We start from the raw sequence: 17,770 nt of genomic DNA, 5'->3' as shown, positions 1-17,770 counted from the left end.
TAAATCAAATTTGCAAATCAAATGATGTATTACCGATAAAAAATAAGCACATTAATCAAACTTAAATAATAATTCAATAATCAGCAACCACATTATTTGATGTAAAAATTTAATTTGCCTAACATTAACCAATTGCAATATATGGTCAATAGTGATTTGTTTGAATAAAGATCACGTGCACGCAATCCATCCAGTGGAATAATGAGTACGTAAATATTATTGGTACACAAGAAGCCCAAAACCGCTTCACCTTCTGAGACTACGTAAATATTACATGCCACGTGCTATAGTGCATGGTTGCCCTGTACTAAATGACTACGTAGTATTCCTCGTCAAACCCTTAAGGACCGCCAATGTGTACGGCCTGCCACCTGTGCAAAGAAAAGTAAAACCTAGAACACATTATAAAAGCAAAGCCTATACAACGTAGTATTCAGAGTCAAGTAACCATGGCTTCTATGTCAGCTCCACTCGTCACCTCCACCACAAGTATCATCCCCACAACTTCTCTCTTCCCTTTCTCCCAAAAGTATCACCGAATTTCCTTATTTGAAAACCCTAGGCATTCCAATTTACAAGCCGTCTCATGCAAAGCCACGAATAATAGTAGTGACCAAAACAAAAACCCTTCCACTAGCTCCAACGATCACGACCATGAAAACCTTTCTCCAGTAAACCTAGACAGAAGACATGTACTTATAGGTCTCGGAAGCCTGTACGGTGGAGTGGCTGGTCTTGGCAGCGACCCCTTCGCTGTTGCAAAGCCAGTGTCGCCGCCTGACCTAGCCAAATGCGGAGGTGCGGACTTTCCAAGTGGAGCAGTCCCGACCAACTGTTGCCCGCCAACGTCCCAAAAAATCGTAGACTTCAAATTCCCCTCCCCTACCAAACTCCGCGTCAGGCCGGCAGCTCACACCGTGGATAAAGCCTACATCGAAAAATATTCAAAAGCCATCGAGCTCATGAAAGCCCTCCCGGACGACGATCCGCGTAGCTTCACCCAGCAAGCCGATATCCACTGTGCCTATTGCGACGGCGCGTACGATCAAGTCGGCTTCCCCAACCTCGAGCTCCAAATCCATCAATCCTGGCTTTTCTTCCCCTTCCATCGTTACTACCTATACTTCCACGAAAGAATCTTGGCCAAACTCATAGACGATCCGACGTTCGCGTTGCCGTTTTGGAACTGGGACGCGCCAGCTGGCATGCAACTCCCTGCCTTGTTCGCTAACCCGGACTCTCCGCTTTACGACGAGCTCCGCGCTGCCAGCCATCAGCCGCCGACTCTCATCGATCTTGACTTTAACGGCACGGATGAAACAATGTCCAAGGATGCTCAAATCGACGCCAACCTCAAAATCATGTATAGGCAGATGGTTTCCAACTCCAAGAAACCGCTGTTGTTCTTTGGTTCGCCCTACAGGGCTGGCACCGAACCAGATCCAGGGGCCGGTTCAATCGAAACGACCCCACATGGTCCGGTTCATACATGGACCGGAGATAACACGCAACCTAATTTTGAAGACATGGGGAATTTTTACTCCGCTGCAAGGGATCCAATATTTTTTTCGCACCATTCGAATATAGATCGAATGTGGAATATTTGGAAAAGTATAGGGACTAAAAATAAAGATATTAACGATAAGGATTGGTTGGATACGGGGTTTTTGTTTTATGACGAGAATGCTGAGCTTGTTAGGGTCACGGTGAGGGACACTCTTGATAATAAAAAGCTAGGGTATACGTATGAAGATGTTGAGATTCCATGGCTCAAGTCTAGACCGACGCCACGTCGGACAAAGCTTGCGAGAAAGGCAAAGGCGGCTGGAGTGGCGAAGGCCGCTGAGACGACGTCATCGGGGAAGGTGGTGGCGGGTAAAGATTTTCCAATAAATTTGGAGACAAAGATAAGTACGGTGGTGTCAAGGCCGAAGCCGAAGAAGAGGAGCAAGAAGGAGAAAGAGGATGAGGAGGAGATACTGGTGATTCAGGGGATTGAGCTTGACAAAGATGTGGCTGTGAAGTTTGATGTGTATGTGAATGACGTGGACGATGAGGATGCGGCACCGAGTGGACCCGACAAGAGCGAGTTTGCTGGGAGTTTTGTGAGTGTTCCACATAAGCAGAAGGAAAAGAGCAAGAGTTGTTTAAGGTTGGGGTTAACGGACCTGTTGGAGGATTTGGGTGCTGAAGATGATGAGAGTGTGGTGGTGACTTTAGTGCCCAGGTACGGCGCTCAGGCTGTTAAGATCGGTAGCATCAAAATTGAGTTTCTTGCTTGAACAAACTGTGCTGAAACCTTTTCAGTTTCTAGTTAATGTGATCATTTTTTCCTCAATCTATATTTTAAAATTATACCAAATTAAATTTGTAATGTTGCTAGCCACATAATCTTTCAACTACAATGTGAGCACATTCTCTCAGAAGTGACTTTACGTGCGACTTGCTAACATTTGAAGTTTTGATCACAAGAAAAATAGAATTATATCAGTGGACAAGACAATTTCAAAAGAGTAATGTTGGGTTGACTAAATTTGTAAATTAAATAATATGTCACCATAAGAAATAAGTCTGTTAATCAATACTTAAGTAATAGAGTAATGCTTGGGAGACTAAATTTGTATATTAAATTTTGGAAACTAAAGGACATGAAAGTTGATGATTGATTTATTACTTAAGCGTTGATAAACGTGCTTATTTTTATTGGTGACACATCATTTAGTTTGCAAATTTAGTCTCTTTAGTATTATCTTAAATTATAATCTAAGTATCAACTTCTATATCCTTTAGTTTACAAAATTTGATTAACATATCTACATGCCTTATGCATTTTGGGCCAAAAAGTGAGTACCCTTCACTCCGTGCCAACGTTTCCCAGGCCTTATGAACATACAACACCGAGAAAAATGGAGATACGATGCAACCAAATCGGAATAAAAGAATAAAGAGAAAAACTGAGATTAAATATTAAATGGAACACTTTTTCTAGCTTGAACGCTAAAATTTAAATTAGATTTTAATACTAATTGAAATGTCAAAGTAAATTTGAACAAACAAAACTACGCATAAAAATTAAATTTGGAATGAAAGTTGTGATAAATTTAGGGATGTGTTATCTACACATCCATTTTTACTTTTCATACACCCCTTGTTAATTTCTGTCAATTGATCTTCTTCAATTCATCTGATTCGACAACAACAAAAAAAGTGTGAGAGAAGCAAAAAAAGGTATGTGCATATCACACCCCTAAATTTAAACATTGGTGACCTAAACTAAGGGGGAAATTAGTATTCCAGTAAATTTATTTCATAAATTGCTTATGATGTGCTTTTATGAGCTGTAATGGGGTGTTGGGGGTTGGTGATGGCAGCGACGATCATTGCATAAGTGGTGGCAACAACAGCGTCCTTTTTCAATTTGTTTTTAATAATTTTTTGAATAATACATACATCATTCACGAGGTCATGTATCTTTACTTTATTAATTTCATAATTATATTTAGAGAAGTGTTATTAGCATTAAAAAATCTCATTCTACACTCTTCATAAATTTATTTTTCATTCAAAATATAGAAAATTTAGAGTGTATAATAAGATTCTTGGAGTGCTAATAACAATTCACTTATATTTATTATCTTAATATGTATTTTGAATCATATATCATTTGATCATTCAAATGTATTCAATAATTGTACTTCATCAAAAATATATTAATTCGTTCTCACACTGTCGATGCATTTTGTACATTTGAATGCATAAACGATCTCTTATTCGAATAATTTTTCTTTATAGATAGTATTCAAATGAAGATTAAAAAACTGAACGCTTTTAATTATAAAAATTTTATACTAAAGAGGAATATCACTATCTTGTAATACTAAATGATATTTAAATATCTTTTTTTACATAAGATTTAATTAAATTGAAAGATTACCTACAATTAGTGATTTAAACACGTGGCACAATGAGGAAAAGGAAAATAAAGAAGATATGAAGACCAATAATGAATTTCCCCAAAAAATGAGGAGTACTACGTACTGCATAGCGCACACACTGGAGTACAGTGTCTTGAAAGTGTACTAACGGGTGGTAATATTGGCACTGTACAGAATAAATAGGACTATTTAAACCTAATCAGCATTGCATATAAACATCAGTACCCCTTACTGAATGTATTATCTCTGTCCTTACAAAAAAAAAGAGTGTATTTTCTCTCTCCTCTTCATGGCCTCCTCAATCTTCTGCTGGCTCTGTGATGCTATTAGTAGTTGATTTTCGCTCTCCCTTGTTTGATACAAGGTGAAGTATTCCCTCATTGTTATAGTCGAGAAATGTTAAAGAGGCTATCTCAAAAGTAAAAAATTTCATGAATCCTTTACCATCTCAAAGTTTAGTAGTAATTCCCATGGAATGGAAATGGAACACACTCGACTACCTCAAATTGCATTTCATTGTGGGCAAGTTCATTTGAGGATTACTTTTAAACATGAATGTGCAGAAGGAAAAAATTGGCGTACTTTCTCAACGTTATAGGTATACATGCTATTCCTTATGTAGTTTCCAAGAGAAAATTTTAGTTGTGATGCAGTCAATCTCATGCTAAAAGCTTCATGCCATTGAAGAAGCTCGACTGCTCAAGGTAGTAAGTGATTTTTCTATCTTAAAGCTTACATTTCGAAGTATTAACTTTGATATATTGGCTTAATCTGACTGGGTGTTTTTCTCTTCAATCCTAGCTTCCGGGCCTTGAGTAGCTTATATTATGGTTTCGTGGTGATCAGGATTCAAGCATGCATATGGATTACTCTACACAGACATGCACACAGTTCATTTATTAATTAATTAATTTGTTTATTTTTAAATAACGCAACATGGATCACTAGATATATATGTTTATATTCACATATATGTTCTTAAAAAGAAATTTTTACTCAAGCTGCATATCAGCAAATAAACATGTGAAGGCGTACGTATACGCTAAGATAAAGGGTAATGCCATGGAGATCATTAATTAAGATCATATTTCGTAAATTTTATGACGTAGTTGTTGATACTTTGATTATTACTTAAGTGTTAATTAATATGTTTATTTTTAATTGGTGAAGAGATTTTCCAACGCATCGAGAAAATAGCTTGGAACACCAACTGTTACAATACAATTAGTTGGAAACTTGAAAATAAAAAATTTCCAACCAAGTATATATTATGACACTTGGTGTTCTAGACTGTATTTTCAGCACACTGAATTTTTTTCCTATTGGTGACACATCACATAGTTTACAAATTTGATCTACCTAATATTATAACGACTAGAAAATGTCATTTTGCCGACAAATCCTAAGCTGACAAAGCAAAATTTTATTGGTACAAAAATCTTTCCCCAACAAAATATCCAAATTGTAGGCTAGAAACCAATAGGTTTAAGGCGACAAATAAAATTAGGGGTGAGAAATTTTGCCATAAGCCGATTTACCGACCGAACCATACCGGTTGGCTCAAAATGGTATGGTATAGTTTTGGCATTTTTTCATAATCGGTTGGCATTTTACCGAACCGACAATTAATGGCATGGCTTTGGTAATTGATTTTGTATGTCGGCGGTATGCCATACCTACCGATATATATATATATATATATATATATTTTTTTTTTTTTTTTCTTTTTCTATTTAGATATTTTAAGTATTTTTTTACATGCTTGACTCCTCAATTTTAGGGCTTAGAAAATAAATAACTCCTTAGTTTTAGGGTTTAAAAAATATATGTATATGTATATGATTCATGCCATAATCAATATAGAAAATATTGTTAACAAAATTGATAACATGATGATTACTGATACTATATATACACGTACATATATATGATTTTGAATGTATATGTGTTGCTTATGTTTAGGATGATGGAGTCTAGCCAATTAATTGCTAGTGCACAACATGGATTAACCCAAAATGAACCACACAATGCAACCGAACAAGCATCCCAATCTGAAAATCAAATTGAGCCCTTGCAACTAGAAGATAGCGAGGAAGAAGTGGAAACCACCGGTTGTGCCATTTACCAACCGAACCAGCCAATCATTTTGGTTGAACCGATTTTTGGCAACCGCAAGAAGATGGTTGGCGAACGGTAACTGATTTTTGGTAATTATGTATATGTGGCTGGCAAATGGCACAAGAAATTTGACACGATTTGCCAACCGAACCTAGTCCTAAATAAAATGTTGTGAAAAATAAGCTCACCCGACTATTTGTCAAGAATATCGTCGACAGAGTCTATTAAAAAAAAGGCGCGATTGTTTCCCTCCTTTAAAATTGTTTTTTTTTTCAAGTACCGTGATTGTGGCAAGATTTTCTCTTCTTGGATTGACCATCCAAGCGGCTATTCTCGTATGTTCTCTATTAGGGATGTGCAATGGTTATAGCGGGCGGGTAACCGCGGTTATTTACTCATAACCATTTATGTTCATACCCACATAGCCGTTTACCCGTTGGGTAATTGCATAAACGGTTATACTCATACCCATAACCGTGTACCCATTTACCCATAACCGTTTACCTATTTAACCATAATCATTTACCCGTTTACCCGTTTTGAACCCGTTTATCATTTTTTAATCCCTTTTTTCACCTCTCTGCATGTTTTTTTTAACAACTTGAAAATTACAAAAAAAAAAAAAATCTGACAATTAAACACTGTTATAAATACATTTTAGCATGCATTTCTCTATTTTAATCATTTAGGTCATCATACAATTCTAATAATTGAAATAATAGTTTACAAACGATATTTTTTTACTACACCCAAGCAAGTCTTTAATTATAATTCATATGATTACAAAATAAAGCTTCTAAAAACAAACATTTTTCTACACTAATACCAGTACTTTCTATTAACCGCAGGATAGATCATAAGCTTCAAGTAAGCTCTTTGATCTTTCTCCTTGTTGGCTTCTTGTGCTTCAAATTTTTTGTATACGAAAAGTTTGGCAACAAATACAAAAACGCGTTATAACTGTTAAAAATATTATAAATTTTACATATATGAAATTAAATGGGTAAATGAATACCTGTTATAACCGCGGATAATACCCATAACCAATAGATACCCGTTATAACCACGGGTAGTACCCATAACCGTTCAATTACCATAACCGTAACTGTGAACTTTAAATGGGCGGATAACCGGGATATTTTGCCCATCTCTATTCTCCACCATATCAGTTGCTCTCTGTTGCCGGTGCAGTTCCTCTATCGGTTCCTCATACGATTCTCTCTCTTATCAGAAACCCAAATCCAAACCCAGTAACCAACACCCAGATCGTTGTAAGTTTATAACCTTTCTCTTGTTTGAAATTTCAATTTTCAAGGTTCGATCTATCTATAATTGCTTGATATGTAATTTGGGGTTTTTTGCCTTTTCTTTTCTGGTCAACAGATGCTTTCACGGAACCCCTATCAGAGGAAACGCTCTTCCTTTCATCTCTAGGTATCTTCTCAAATTCTCTCTCAATTGATACTATAATATTTGTTAGAATTATTAGATTTAGGGTTGGCTAAATTAATTTTACGGATTTTGATTGTGGTTTGGGTTCTGATTTCGTTTTAGATGGATAGGAGGGTTTTTTTTGTATATTCCCTGCACATTGCAAAATTCCGGGTCTATTTGGGGGGTTTTGGTGTTGCAAAGACTGAAGCTCAAAGAAAATGGTATGTATACTGACAAATGGTTGTATAGAAGTGAGTTTGTAAAACTTGGTAAGAATCTTTAAGAAATTTAAAGGCATCAGAAGCCAAAACTGAAGCTCAAAGAAATAGGCTTAAGTATGTCAAGGCATTTAAAAGTGGGCAGAAATTGATTGAAGTTCCAAGAGAAGTTCGGAAGTGGTCTCTCATTTTTGTACAATTACAATTGAAAAGGTACCTATGTTCTTTTTCATGATAAGATACAATCCTTCTTGTTTCTTGGTAGGTACAACAATGTGGACTTTGAACAATGTTAATAATATTTTCCACTATTTTGAAACAGATTTTTATTTTACAAGTAACTAGGTGACTTGTATCTTTTTGGTGGAACCTAGGTTTTGACAGTTTGATGAGCTAGAAGGCGCCATGTTTGGATTGCCATTTTTCAGTCATACTTGGGCATCGGGCAGTTCTATCTCTATTGGTATGATGAGCTGCGGTTATTCTTTCTGTTTTTCACCCTATGTTCGACATTTGTTTTGGTTTTCGATGACTACTTAATCAGTGTTTATATGATGAATATTGTAGGCATCTGAAGCAAATAAGAGTCCTCCCATAGAGGTATTCCTTTCTTACTTTCTTTATCCCTTCATTTTCTTTCCTCTTGTAAATTGTGTGGTTTTTCTTTATCTTTGAATTTGATAATTATTCATGACTTCTGTGAGAGGGACAAGTACTGCATTTTCTACTTCCTAGCAGATTGTTGTGTGAATCGTAAACAGTAAAAACTACATATTATTACTTGTAAAATGATTAATGGCTACAATTTGATTATTTCGGTCACACGTCAAACCAGCATCCATAAATTAAAGGTGCAACACCTTATTTGGGATAAAGTGTGAACTTAATTTTCATTGTGCCATATAGCATATTAAGTCACCCGTCAAACCCTATAAATTGTTTCCTTATATTAATGCAATAGATTGTGATTCACCTTTTATATATACTCTGAGGGCAAGTTTAGTAAACTGCCGTTTGTTCATGGTAAATGGATTCAATGATTATGACAAGTTCAACATTTTTTTTAACAAACGATATTATCTACACTAAAAGGAGATGGGTCGGTATATAAATAGTTGAGTATATATGTTATTACAAAATTGCGATCTTATCATATTTTCCGTACCATATTTGTACTATTTTTCTAATAAAAATGAGATCCGCATGTGTTGATGGGCAAATAGAACCCACATGTGTTGATGAACCCTACCTTTATCAGAGAAAGAGTACAAATGTGATAAATATAACATTACTCATGTTATTATGAATGTATAGTTATAATGTCTACACTCTACAAAATAAAAATAACCATACTTGATCTTCTCTCTGAAATCATTTCAATCTTGTTAATGAAAATCATATATAGGAAACTCTCTATCTCTAGTCTCTCCTTAGGCATCTCCAACCGAAGGATGGCTTGTTTTAGCCTTTTGGTCATTCAAGAAATTAATATTTTAATGAACAGTGTAGGATCATATTTCTCACCATCTTCAACTTTTAAATTTAAAATTTTTTGGCCGAAAACAAAAAAAATTCAAATCCAACGGCTAGGATGATACGTTTTCGTGCCACAAACAAGTACCTACATCAAGATCTTGTTGCACATCTTTAGGCCACAAGAAGCAAGAAGTACGCATTTTAAGTTTTATGTTGTTAAATGGTTTTTTTTATGTTGTATAATTTTTATGTTATTTAATGTTATTTAATATTGTTTAATGTTGTTTAATGTTGTTTCATGTTACAACGGGAAAGCAACGTTTTCTTAGTTTAGTGTTGGGTTAAGACAAGTCTACAACGGGAAACTTTGATTATCTTGCAAAGTGGATTGCATAACCCCTTTATTCTTCATGGTATCTTTGTCAACCCAACGTTTTCCTAGTTTAGTGTTGGGTTGCCTCTTTACGCAAAAGCTAGAGAAACGCGTTTAATTTGTACACGGTATTTATCCCAAGTCAAATTTGGTTTTTGCGATAAGGAGGTGACATTTTGGATATGTGACAGATCTCGGTCACGGTCGGTGAAAAGAACTTGCTGTTATTAATATTTATTTTTAAATTTTACGTTACGGATTTCTGGAAATTTTTAAATGTGTTTGTGGTGGAGAGGTTAAATCTACCAAATCCACTAGGCAATTGGCCAAATAAGAAATAACTAACATGCCTGCCAGAAGGAAAATTATTGTTTAATTGATTTCATGAATTGTTATAATAGCAATAGTTCTGGTTGATGCACTTGGGTCCTCTCTGAGCCCAATGAGAGGACCCTTTTGACCAATGATATTTGACCGTTTGATGAAAATTCAACGGTAATAAATATTATAACTTTAAAGAGATCATCTGTTTGTAATCGTTAGATTTTCATCCAACAATCCAAGTCATTTGGTTAGGAGGATCCTCTCCTTGGGCTTAAGAGAGGATCCAAGTCCCTAGTTGATTTACGCATGTAGTGCACATGGCCACCTCTACAACCTTTGACGTCGTAGAAGAAAATGGTTGCCTAAAATCTCATCGTTGATCAGCTACTTTATATGTACATTTTGACAATAATTTAATGTATAAGTTGCATAAAAATGAGGCCGATAAAATGTATAACTACCAAGGTATAAAATATCGATGATATCGGAAATATCAGTAGTCTAAAAATACGGAAATTTCGATGGAAATATCGGGATATTATCGATATCGATAAAAATTGAATAAAAACTACGGAAATTGTAAGAAAAACTTGGAAATTTTTATTGAAACTTTGCAGGATGTTTATTTAGTCAATTATCTATTAGTTTATCACAAAAAATTGGAAGGAAATGCATTACATGATAGATATAATTGATTTAAGTTGATTATATAGCGAGCTGGCAAACATTGTGAGTGTAGAAAATATGTAGTAATTAATGAAAGAAGTTTAAACACACTATAATCATTTATATATAATGAATTAGTACAATATTTTACACTTTATACATTGCATGGTAAGATACATGAGTGACTTAGCAAGGTTTAAAATATCGATGATATTGAAAATATAGGTAGTCTAAAAACACGAAAATTTCAATAAAAATATCAAGATATTATGAATATTTTAGACCATGATACTACTAATATTATGTCAATCGTTGTCGTTTAATTTTCTTTTATGGTGCTTAAATACTTTACGTAACTCTTTTGAAAGTGAGCTACAATCTAGTAAAAAAAAAAATTGATGTAGGAGTTGATGGATAGGAGACTAGTCTATGATGATGATGAAGACAAAAGTTAGGCTCGTAGTGTTGGAATTTCGCTTCTCAATGTTTGAAGTTAAACTCTTATTTATTTGTTTATTGGTTATTATTTATTTGGTTGGGAAAGTCCACATAACACAGAGAAAATTTGGATATCGTCTTTATCATCTGTTGTTCCATGAAAGTGTGTTACATCGCATGTTCATACGAGGACTAATGATTTTTTTTTTTATCACGAAGATAATTTTCATTACATTAAAAATTAGTACGAGGCTCAAAAGAACTAGATAAACAACTATAGAAAAGGTAAAAGGACCAAGCAAAATAAGAACGGCAACCCAAAAAACAATGAGAGGTCCATATCAGCTTTAGGTCTGAAGGTTGCGAAAAACCAACAATAAAAATTCTACTCTCAAGAAGAATTAATTAGAGGATAATTATTGCGTTTCCTACGTGAGGGAATATACAAAGTTATAGTGTGAGTAACTAACATATTTACGATGAGATCGTCCATTTTTTTATATATTTTGATGACGTAAGGATTTCCAATTTGAATAACTTTTTTATAGGAAGATATCCACATGATATAAATTTATATAATAAAGATACATTATTAGAGAATGGTAAAATAAGTGCATTCACTCACAAAGGGAACACAAGTATTATTATTAATTATATATATCACCCTCATTAGTCTTTGTCTCATAAAAGAATACTATTTGTTGAGGAGAAAACATTGCCTGTTGATGTGAAGTGGAACCGGCGTTGCAAAGATGAGTTGGGTTGAAGCCTAATTTCTTAATTAAGGATTTTAGAATCCATTAAAATCTTATTTTAACGAAAAATTACATTTTTACACTAAAAAGTCAAACTTGGTACTATTCACTTTACCCTTTATTTTGTCCTTATCGTTAAAACTAGAGGTGGGCCCGGGCCGGGTTGGGGCCAATTTCGAAGTGATCGGACTGGATCCGGGCTTAAGAGAAACGGGCCGGGAACAACATTTTCTAATATAAGAACCGAACCTAACCTGGCCCGGTTGAAATGGGCTGGTTCGGGCCGGGTCCTCAGTTCCTTTATTGATTTTTTTTTCTGGGATACAATTCAATCGGTTTGAATTTGTTACAATCAAACTAGCATTGCCAATAACAATTAAATGGGCATGTCAAGATCCATCAATAACTATCATATACAAGCAATTAATCACAAACAAAACCAGAAAAAATTCAATTGAGCTTGCGATATCCACCCATGCCCACACCCCCTCCTTCGTATTCTTCTGCAACTTAATAGCACCGCCCGTACCATTGCCAGTCAATATTGTCGCCCGCCATGCCCACCTCACCACCCACAATGAGATTCGACATTGCCCAACCCACATCTGCCTCTTCTCCTGCTCAAATTCAATTTAATTCAACAGAAGTTTCAAACACAGTCGATTCAAATTCAATTCAATATATATTTGAAATTGGAACATAACAGAGGTCAAGGTTCAAGAACCCAACAAAATCCCTAAATCTAGAAAACCCTAATTTAATTTTCAATCCTAAATCTCTAAAACGTAATACCTTAAAACCGAAGAGGACTATGAGCAGAGTCGTGCGCTGCAAATATGGGTCTAATTCAGACAGAAGAGGCGTCGTTTCGAGTTGTTCAACTTCGTCCGTCCCTTTAAGTTCGTCACAGAAAGAGAGACATGGCGGCGGACGCAGCGAGGAAGACATGAGTAAATCAGGAGAGATGGAGGTCTGACGATGATGATGGCGAGGTACGGAGCTAGGACGGTGGGAGGCTGGGAGCGAGTTAAGAGGAGGTCTCGAGGTACGAGTGAAATGAAAGGAGTTAGGGAAGAGAGATTGAAAAGACTAGGGATGACTGATGAGGAAAAGAAATGGGCCGGGTTTGAGTGAAATGAAAAGTGTCGGGGAAGAGAGATAGAGAAGACTAGGGATGAGGAAAAGAAACGGGTCAGGCTGGGGGCCCGTTCCCTTCTATTTTAAGACCCGCCCCGCCCCGATAATTTCATATACCCGAACAGCCTCGCCCCGTTTTGTGTTTAGAAATATTGGACATGTCCCATACCTGCCCCGAACTTGAATTACCCACCCCTACCCGCGGTTCCTGTACCCGTTTGCCCACCCCTAGTTAAAACTCAAAGTTTTCAAGCCATTTTCATTAGTTTTCCTTAAAATCTTTAGGGGGTGTAGTCAAACTTGGATTTGAGAGGATTTTAAAGACTTTAAAATCATAGTGTAGTCAATTAAAAGATTTTAAAGGATTTTAGAATCCATTAAAATCTAGGTGTAGTCAATTAAAAGATTTTAGAATCCATTCAAATCTAGGTGTAGTCAATTAAAAGATTTTAAAGGATTTTAGAATCCATCCAAATCTAAGTGTATTAAAAAAATTAAGATTTTAAAGGATTTTAAAAAGTTGTGGATTTTCTGGGATTTGAAAGCATACCATATATAACCAAAACTAAAAAGAATCAAACCTCACCCCCTAGGATTTCAAATCCTTCCCCCACAATCCACCGCAATCCATTCATATTCTTTAAAATCCATATGAATTTTGTAAGAGTCTTTAATCATCTTAAATCCTATCAAATCTATCACTTTTAAAATCCTTCAAAATCCTAGTTTGACTACACCCCCCCCTAAAATGTTGTTAACTCCCTCTACCTTCATGATTTGAAACTCCTATTTTTTTTAAATTATTGTAACAATTTCGAATTTTCTCACTCTTTTTAATAATAATAATTTTATTTAAAGAAAAAAATTGCTGTAAAAGAGCTCAATTAGCTAGAACTGATAAGCAACTGAAATTGATTAAAAATATAAAAGAAAAAAAACAAAGACTACGATTAAAATCTATTGGGTTGCTTAACAATACTAAAAAAAAAACACAACTTGTTGGAAATAAAATATAGAGAAAAGAGAATAAGAGAGACAGGAGAGATTGGGATGAGAAAATTAGTCTTCCATTATCATTAGCCATCTTTACATAGGGCAACAAATACATGAGTTATCATTCAAAGGTACCGCAAGGGCGTTTCTACATATTTATGGTGTTTATGATGGTTTACTACCATACAACGTATAAAGATATCTACATTTTTTTCCACGACACTCCCCCTTGGATGTTCGTGTCTCAATGATAAATTATGTTCACAGTTAATGATAGTTGCCTTGATAAAATCTTGCTTGAAAAATCCAATGGGACAGAACCAAAGCGAAGGAGAAAAATCGAGCACAGTTCAGAAAACATTGATAAGGTGTTTATTTTAAATACATTTAAGTATTAAATACATGATTGACCTATTCATAATTAACATAAATATTGCTGATATTGTCACAGCCCGTCCCGGAAGATTATTCTCGATGACGTAGAATGACGGAATTACCCTCGGATGTTAAATGATGTGTGTAAGTTATTATTGGGTTAAATTGTTTTAGATTGGTGACCCAATTACAACTAAGACTTTTCTTAGTTTTGATTGGTGGCTTTTGGACCATACACACACCTATCTTATTTCTCTTTCCTTCCCGTGCCCTCTCTCTCGCAGATTCTCATTCTCTCTCTCCCTTCTTCGTACGGACCAACCCAGAAACCCTCTTAAACCTTGTAGATCGAAGGTTTTAAGATCACCATTGTGTTCGTGAGAACCATACGAATTCAAAGGAACCATTTTCAGGTAAGGAAACCTTCGATTTCACGTGGAAACCCTAGCTCCGACTTTGTGCATTGTTCATGCATACGTAAAATCTTGTGTTTCAGGGAATTTGAAGCTTATAGGAAGCTTAAGGAGGTCCTCACGAGTCTTGGGGTACTTCGTTGGAAGGAATTGGACGTCGGAGGGCTGAGATCGACGCATATCTAGGTAAGCCGAACTATCGAGCTTTCTCAGGGAAAAACTAGTAGATTTTAAGCCTTGAAACTTATACAAAGTGATTCTACATGTTATTAGCTTCATTTTGGTACCAATTTCATGAAAAATGGCGAAGAAACGAAGAAGAATAAGCGATTTAAAGTTTTACCAAGAAATCGGCGAAGTCGCCGGCGACCGACGACTCATCGGAGAAGAAAGGAGTATATTCCGTCAAGGTTGACAGAATATGCTCATGCCGTCAGTCATCTTTAACAGTTACCATTGGGTTTTAACAGAATATTCCCTAGAATATTCCTGATGATGTTGATTGACGCCATCAGTATGCTTGTCACGTGGCCGCGCGTGGGGGCGAGTAAGGCGTTGCCCTTGCCGGTGCGTGGCAGCGCGTGAGGGGTCAGAAAAATATTGTAAAAATTTAGGGATGATCTTGAGGTTGTGTAGGTCACTGTGATATATTCAAATACAAAAATTGAGCATTGTATGAGAGTTATTAGCTAATTTTTTGTATGTGCTCTAAAATAACGTTTTTATAGTTAATTCGCATATAGGTGAGACTTATCACGAGGACGAGAGTATTCAAAGGCGACTCGGGGGCTACGACCCTTCGACATACCAATGAGTGGGCTTTTGGTTTTCAGTATATATTTATATACTTGATATTTTCCCAGAAATATGTGTTTAAATGAAAGTATACCTTAAATGCCATGCATATGAATTTATATTTCGTATATGATGCATTATATATAATTATGGTACTGTGGACGCTCAGGTAAGCTCATGTGAGTTATGTTTGGTTATGTGAATTATCGATGATGTGATATGTGATAGAATAACGTTGAACTCATAAAACTGCACTTAGGGTGATTGTGATTTTGCCAGAGTTATGGCACATAATAGCGGAGCCAGAAAATTTTTCTTGGGTGGGCTAACTAAAATCATTAGCATATAATCTTATGAATTTTTTTTTTGCCTACATAAAATTATATAGTAATCTACATAAAAGTAGGAACATGAAGTACTAATAATCCAAACAAGTTTATTAATTACTTTCCAACTAATTTTTACACAAATAAAACATGCATACAAAAAAGCAATAGAAAGAGAACAAATATTATCACTTTTGTTGATAACAAGTACCCAAAAGAAAAAAGGTTAGGGGATACCAATTCAAGTCGTGCTGTAGATATATGGAATGAACAATTGAATCAAGAAATAGGTTAAATGAAGACATGAAGAGCATATCTAGTGTTGAATTTCATTAGAAAATAATTTGATGGTGATTCATAGTTTTTCTTTTCTTAGGGTAGAGGGTTTAATTTTTTTGTTTTGAACGAATAGGTAAAAAGCATGGGGAATAGGAGAAACCTAATTATGTATTAATTTACCATTTTTACTTTTAGCCTAAAAATAATAAAATAATAAAAGGTAATAAAAGTATTATTTATAAATTAAGAAACACATTAACTAATAATTTTGGCAGGATTTATGTGGGCTATTATACATACAATAAGCAACAACAAACTCATATATAAACTATTATACCAGCAGTTTGTTAAAATCCTCCCTAGGCTACAGCCTACTGTAGCCGTGGGTGTAGCTCCGCCAGTGATGGCACAAGCCTGTATATAATGTCACATCCCGCACCATATGGTCATATTGGATCCAATTTAGGTGCACAGTCTTGTCGTACAGACCTTTATTATCGTTCTGACTCATAGGTGACTAGCGATTTATCACCCAGCTATTATGTGAGAGTAGTATTGAGTATGATTATATTACACCTGTTTGTACCATACTTGACCAATCCCGAAACTACTGAGCATCGATCAACGTTATACCGTCAAGGAGCCAGAAGAGTTTCCCTCAAACCAGGAGGCCAATCACAACGCGACACATGTTGACATCTAAAGCCAATCATAGTGCAACACATGTCAACATCAGAAGCCAATCACAACATGACACGTGTCAATGTCAGAATGAAACTAGAAACTCTCTTCTATAAATAGAGATCATTCTCTCACAATATTTCCTAATGTCATTTGTACTAAATCATTCACTAGTACTCACTAAAGGAGAGCTTGAACCTATATACTTGTGTAAACCCTTCACAATTAATAAGAACTCATTTACTCCATGGACGTAGCCAATCTGGGTGAACCACGTACATCTTGTGTTTGCTTCCCTGTCTTTATCCATTTACATACTTATCCACACTAGTGATCGGAGTAATCTAGAGAATGTCACAAACTTAACACTTTCTGTTGTACCAAAGTCCTCACTGATTTTGTGCATCAACAACACCCATTATTGTCGTACAGATCTTTTCATTTGGTTCCGACTCTTGTGCAGTATATTGCCGTATAGGTCATTGTAGTGACTTCGGCTAGATTGACTTTTGAGCTATGAATTCAGCCGTACAGACTACTACAGGGGTTCCGGCTAACATGTTATATTTCTATGAAATTACTCTTACCTGAGTTGCTTACTCTGTTATATCTTGGCATGACATACATATGAATATGATTATGTGAAGCATGATTTGAATTGATATATTTATATATATATTTATGTATATGCTTATATCTTGATTCTGGGAAAAATTATACATGTTTACAGCGAGGGGTTAGATATATTGATAAATGAAATGGTTTTGTAAAACATTTGTTTTTTCCCACTCACGTTTTCTATTTTGCGCCCCTTCAGGTTTTAAGTAAGTTTGCAGTTGTTGGGTGTGAGGACTTCGGCGGTTCTGACCTATCTAAATAATTGTAAGACATTTTATACTGTATAATTAGTACTTGTCCTACTGGATTGCACCTAGACTTTCTATGCTCTGATTAGGAGTATTTACTTTTGTATCTTACTCCTAATACTTCCTGTTTAGTAGTGCACTCTAGTAGATTCGGTTTTTAATTATTCA

At 35.5% G+C, this 17,770-nt stretch overlaps 1 protein-coding gene and 2 long non-coding RNA genes across 6 annotated transcripts; all 3 read left to right on the top strand.

Moving 5' to 3' along the window:
- Positions 1-217: 217 nt before the first annotated feature.
- On the top strand, positions 218-2,426 carry LOC103429692 (polyphenol oxidase, chloroplastic-like). Its single transcript, XM_008367825.4, has one exon. It carries the CDS (start codon positions 450-452, stop codon positions 2,280-2,282), a length of 1,833 nt encoding a protein of 610 aa, XP_008366047.2. The 5' UTR covers positions 218-449; the 3' UTR covers positions 2,283-2,426.
- Positions 2,427-3,965: 1,539 nt separating this feature from the next.
- LOC139188869 (uncharacterized) lies at positions 3,966-5,031 on the top strand. The gene is made up of 2 exons (XR_011572232.1): positions 3,966-4,639; positions 4,737-5,031. It is a non-coding gene; the product is annotated as an uncharacterized lncRNA (long non-coding RNA).
- A 1,897-nt stretch (positions 5,032-6,928) lies between these two features.
- On the top strand, positions 6,929-17,770 carry LOC103412437 (uncharacterized). Of its 4 annotated transcripts, XR_011572231.1 has the most exons (6): positions 6,929-7,324; positions 7,437-7,487; positions 7,608-8,168; positions 8,273-14,235; positions 14,319-14,386; positions 14,527-17,770. It is a non-coding gene; the product is annotated as an uncharacterized lncRNA (long non-coding RNA). The 4 variants fall into 4 exon arrangements; XR_525706.4 differs by having other exon boundaries at positions 14,319-17,770; XR_011572230.1 differs by having other exon boundaries at positions 8,273-14,655; positions 14,739-17,770.

Source organism: Malus domestica, chromosome 10 (assembly GCF_042453785.1).
Source record: "Malus domestica chromosome 10, GDT2T_hap1".
Classification (NCBI taxonomy): domain Eukaryota; kingdom Viridiplantae; phylum Streptophyta; class Magnoliopsida; order Rosales; family Rosaceae; genus Malus; species Malus domestica.
The sequence above is the reverse complement of the archived record's forward strand: the minus strand, read 5'-3'. Positions and strand labels throughout refer to the sequence as shown.